The following is a 4,818-nucleotide window of genomic DNA, read 5'->3' as shown; positions in this document are numbered from 1 at the left end:
TATATACAAAGAGACGTACAGTTTTGGGGTATATGCATGTCTAAACTTCTATAAAAATATACTATAAATTCACTCACATGTGAGCTTCCAATTTCTCTTCATGAAGGAAATGCTGAATATCCTTAGGCCAAGAAAGTCATAATGCTTCTATTTTCCATAAACACAGGAGGTGTTGGTTCAATTCCTGGTTGGGGAAACTAAGACCCTGAATGTGGCATGGTGTGGCCAAAAAAAAATACAGTTTAAAAAAAGAAGAAAAAGGGTGAGAAGTCTGATGGGCATAAGCCTCCCTGTTCATTTGTTTTCCTGTCTTTTCAACTTTAGCCTTTCTCTTTGTAAATTTCTGTCTCGTATGAATATACCTTGTGTCTCAAGCACCTGGAGGAGGAAGGGCTTTGAAATTGATTAGGCATCTGATTCATGATGTCTGGGGTTTGCTGTGTTACATGCCATTTTGACCTGCCTAGCCACTTTCCCCTTGGGATTTGTAAGTTCTATTGTGATGCTATATTCTAGAGCAGAGGGGTATAGGTGCATAGGTGTACATCTCTTTGTGTATAGGTAGATCCAAGGTGCCCTGTCAGCCTCAGAGAAAGATGAGTTTAGGATTCTAGTCTCTGGACAGAATGCTGTTAACCACCTTCCCTTGGCTCTTAACAGAGTGTTTGGATCTGAAAGGGCATCTAATGGTGTAGTATGTGAGTAGTTAGGCTCCACGTAAGAAGCTCAGGCAACAACCAACCAAACTTTCTCTATTAGGGCCAAATAAGTATGCAGGCTTTACAAGTGGGCCATACCATCTCTTCACAACTACTCACTTCTGCCACTGTAAGCCAAAACCAACCATAGATAATATATAAATTAATAAATGTCTGTATTCCAATAAAGCTTTATGGATATCAACATTTGAATTTCATATGATTTTTTACATGTCACAAAATATTTTTTCAACCACTATAAAATGTAAAATTTATTCTAAGCTCATTGGCCCAAAAAAATAAGCAGGAGGCTAAATTTGGCTCATGGGCTGTGGTTTGCCAACTTCTGTTCTAGAATCCTAACTTCTAAGTTTATTTCCACAGAAGACTCTCTTCATACATAATATGTATTTCACCTACTTAGCACACTGCATGGCAACTTCGTTTTCTTTTGGGACACTAACCCAATAGTCCTCCAATCAATCTTCTCTTAAAGATCTCCACATTTGGGTATCCACTGAATTCACTGACATGATCTCCTGGCATCTAACTCAATATTGTTGTTCACTTAGTCATGTCCGACTCTTTGCGACCCCGTGGACTCAGTATAGGATAATTTTTTACTTTCATAGGTTTCACGAGGGTGATGTGAGGAGGGACTTTCTCACATTGTTAAGTGAGCTGTTTCCTCATACATCTTGCATAGTATCATAAACAGGGAGATTCTTGGGAAGGCACTTGGGAAAGACAAGTTCTTTCCAGGAAGCATAACAGAGAGAAGGGATTTATGCACAGTTTATAGAACAGTGAGGATTCAATTCATTTGGAATTCCAGAGACACAGTAGGACTTTCTCACCTTAAGGACTCCTCAACATCAACAACCTGGGAAGAAGGTGGCAATGGGGCACAACAGCAGAGGAACTTGTTTGTGAGTACTGGGACAACTTGGCTTTGGGAAAGTAAGTGAAGTCACTCAGTCGTGACCAACTCTTTGTGACCCCATGGACTGTAGCCTACCAGGCTTCTCTGTTCGTGGGATTTCCCAGGCAAGAATACTGGAGTGGGTTGCCATTTCCTTCTCTAGGAGATCTTCCCAACCCAGGGATTGAACCTGGGTCTCTTGCATTGTAGGCAGACGCTTTACCGTCTGAGCCACTAGGGAAGTATTTGGCTTTGGGAACATCCCTCAAATAACTGAAGGTAATGTCTAAAGGTTTGGGTCATGCATCTCCCAGGGGCAGTTAAAAGCTTAAAGAAAGCTTACAGACTTACTGCCTCATCAAGTGCTCACAAAAGGCTTGGGAGGTGATTATTATATTCATCTTGCTGAGAAACATGATTTTTAAAGAGGTATATCTCATCATTATTAGGTTTATACTTCTAAATAAGAGATTGAGGTAAGCTAAAAATAAGATTTTGTCACAAGTACTTATAAGTGCTCACATTACTTTCATCAAGTGGTCAACAAGCTCTTTCCTTAATACGTAGTTTTGAAAACTGAGAAAATGAAGGGAGTTTCCTGGCAGTCCAACTGTTAGGACTTGGCACTTTCACTGCTGCAGCCCCAGTTCAATCTATGGTTAAGGAACTAAGATCCCACAAGCTGCAAAACAGCCAAAAAGAAAAAAAAAAGTGCATGGAGGGTGTAACATGTGGGTTACCAGGACCTCTAATCTTTAAAATGAGGATGTCCTCTCTGACAGTTCTAAATTGATAAATCTGATAGACAATGAACATGGCTTTCCATTTCTGTGAAAAACACAAGAAATTATCTGTGACTGTGATACTGAAAAGGTAAGATCTAGTACTCCAATCAGCATCATTTGGGAATTTTCCAATGCAGACAAACAAAAAGAGGGAGAAAATAGAGATAAGAAAATTAAAAATATTCATAGTTCTACCATAAAGAGATACTTTTACTTTATATATTTTTAGATGGTGTGTTCATATATAAAACATATACGATTTTAAGGGAAAAAAATGCTTTTTTAAACTGCTTTATTAACTTCACAATATATAATGAACATTTCTCCATGCAACAGTTAAAACCTTCCTGCTGACAGAAAATTACAGATTGGGTCAAAAACACAACATTTAATTAGAATCTGGTAATAGGAAACGCGCAAGAAACAAGTTTAACACCAAAACGTTTACAACAAAGGAAACTCAAGAACATCTAAGTTGAGGAAGTAAGTGTCTCTTAACTTCAGGGAAAACATCAGGATTCAAGGCATAAGGCAAAACTCATCATGATGCTCATGGTAAGGGGGGTCAGTGCTAACTGCCCGAAGACTATGACTCAACTGCTTTTCCCTCAGCTTTTCCATCAGCTGCCTCACCTCCTCCCCAATCCTTTCCATATTCTCTTCTCTCATCCTTGCCTGTGGCTCGCCAAGCCTCTGAGTCACGTCCCATCTATAATGCAGGATGGGCTGCCTAACACGGAACCGCCTACGATTTCCTCTAGGTACATAATATTCACTAGCACCCGAAAGGAGGGCCATAGGTTCTCTTTTATTAGCATCTTGATCCTTCCCATCTTTTTTTTCATTCTCCTGGTTGGCATCTTCCATGCTGTGATTTTTTACTGCTTGTTCCTCTTTGGACGCCATTGCTCCTAGGAGACAAAAGATGCAACAAGGGGCTATTTTCTGGGTGGAATGATCAGCACCGAGGACAGAGGCCCTACTACGCACCTCTCAAGATTCCCAGTCCTGGTGGTCAAAGGCTTTTCAAATTTTCCTTTTCCCACCTGAGAGGCCTCCTACGCCCTCTAGGGGGCCCCCAGTCCGAGCACTGGCCCCCTCCTGCGCCCCAACCCACCATTTTCCCTGCCGATCCAGGCCCAGGTCTCTGCAGGCACCAAAATGGAGGACGGGGTTGCAGGGAGCATTTGGAGTCTTAGGGTTTTCCCCACATTCCCCCCACCGCACAACTGTCCCTCGCACCGACCTGGGCCTATCCTTGCTGTCTCCTGCTCCTCCTGATTCTTGCTGCAAGTGCGCCGCCGCAACACTTCGACTCGCAGACCTGCAGAGGGTCGGGGTGGGGGCAGGGGGCTGCTGCAGCCGGGTGCTCGGCCCCTTCCCGGGCCCAGGTCCCCTACCCCCAGCCACCCCCACCCAGTGTGCCCCGATCCCACGCTCGGCCTCCCCCTTCCCAGCCCCCACACCCCGCACCAACCATTTTTTCTACCCCAAGAAGATCGGGGATGGGGCGGGGCTGTGGGAAAAGCTTGCTACGGTGCGAGAGGCAGGTGTCCGCAAGGGGCTGTGGCCCCAAGGTCTCCCGGCCCGCCCCCCACCCCAGCCCCCGGAAAGGCCTGCCGCTTTCGTCTGCCAAATGCTGGGTCGCGGGGGGTGTGGGAGCTGCAGTCTCTACTGAGGGGCAACAGGACCCCCAGGAAGGGTCCGCAGGCCGCGTCCGCTCGCCCACGCCACCTTTGTGGATCCCACTCCGGGTCTCTTACCTGCTCCCCTCGCGCCTGCCACTCTTGGGGGCCGCCCCGGCCCGCACTCCCCTCAGTGCCAGGCGGAGCAGGTACCAAGAAGCGAGCTGGTGACCGTCGGGTCTGACGCAAGAGCTGGGCGTGCAAGACTCGGCGCCGCCCGGTCACGTGGGGCATGCGTCACCGCGGAAGGCCATGCCCTCACCCTGCCCCTCCTACCCCGAGCCGGGGGTCTCACAGAGCCGGTGCCCGCGGGGACATCTCCCCTTGCACTCCACTCTTACCCACCCGCCCTACCCACTGCCCGGCCCCGTGACACTTGTCCAGGAGCCGGCCTCAGAGCTCTCCTTTCTTCATGTGTTCCTGGGTCTTTCTCTTCTGGCCTGGGAAGGGCAGTACTTTCCCAGGGGGCCGATGGCCATGCCCACTTCTCTTCTGAGGACTTGCGTTTTCCCTCTTGTTCCCAGGACACTCCTTCCACCTGCTGTCTTTACTTCCAGTCTCTCTTTTCCTCTACTAAAACGAGTAAAAGAAATAGGTCAGGAATAGAGCCTAGGAGTCTGGATTTTGAAAAATTCTTAATATCTCTCTGTTTTGTTCCCTTTAAACAGGAGTCTGTACTTTTAAAAATCGTTTTTATTTGAAAAAGGGTTAAAGTTTGGGGGAAAGAA

The 4,818-nt window shown here is 46.4% G+C and overlaps 1 protein-coding gene across 1 annotated transcript; it reads right to left on the bottom strand.

Moving 5' to 3' along the window:
- Window positions 1-2,680: 2,680 nt before the first annotated feature.
- Window positions 2,681-4,272, bottom strand: BEX2 (brain expressed X-linked 2). The gene is made up of 3 exons (XM_027963127.2): window positions 4,169-4,272; window positions 3,652-3,729; window positions 2,681-3,316 (listed from the first exon to the last, which is right to left on the bottom strand). Exon 3 carries the CDS (start codon window positions 3,309-3,311, stop codon window positions 2,925-2,927), a length of 387 nt encoding a protein of 128 aa, XP_027818928.1. The 5' UTR covers window positions 3,312-3,316; window positions 3,652-3,729; window positions 4,169-4,272; the 3' UTR covers window positions 2,681-2,924.
- Window positions 4,273-4,818: the final 546 nt, after the last annotated feature.

Source organism: Ovis aries, chromosome X (genome assembly GCF_016772045.2).
Source record: "Ovis aries strain OAR_USU_Benz2616 breed Rambouillet chromosome X, ARS-UI_Ramb_v3.0, whole genome shotgun sequence".
Classification (NCBI taxonomy): Eukaryota; Metazoa; Chordata; class Mammalia; order Artiodactyla; family Bovidae; genus Ovis; species Ovis aries.
The sequence above is the reverse complement of the archived record's forward strand: the minus strand, read 5'-3'. Positions and strand labels throughout refer to the sequence as shown.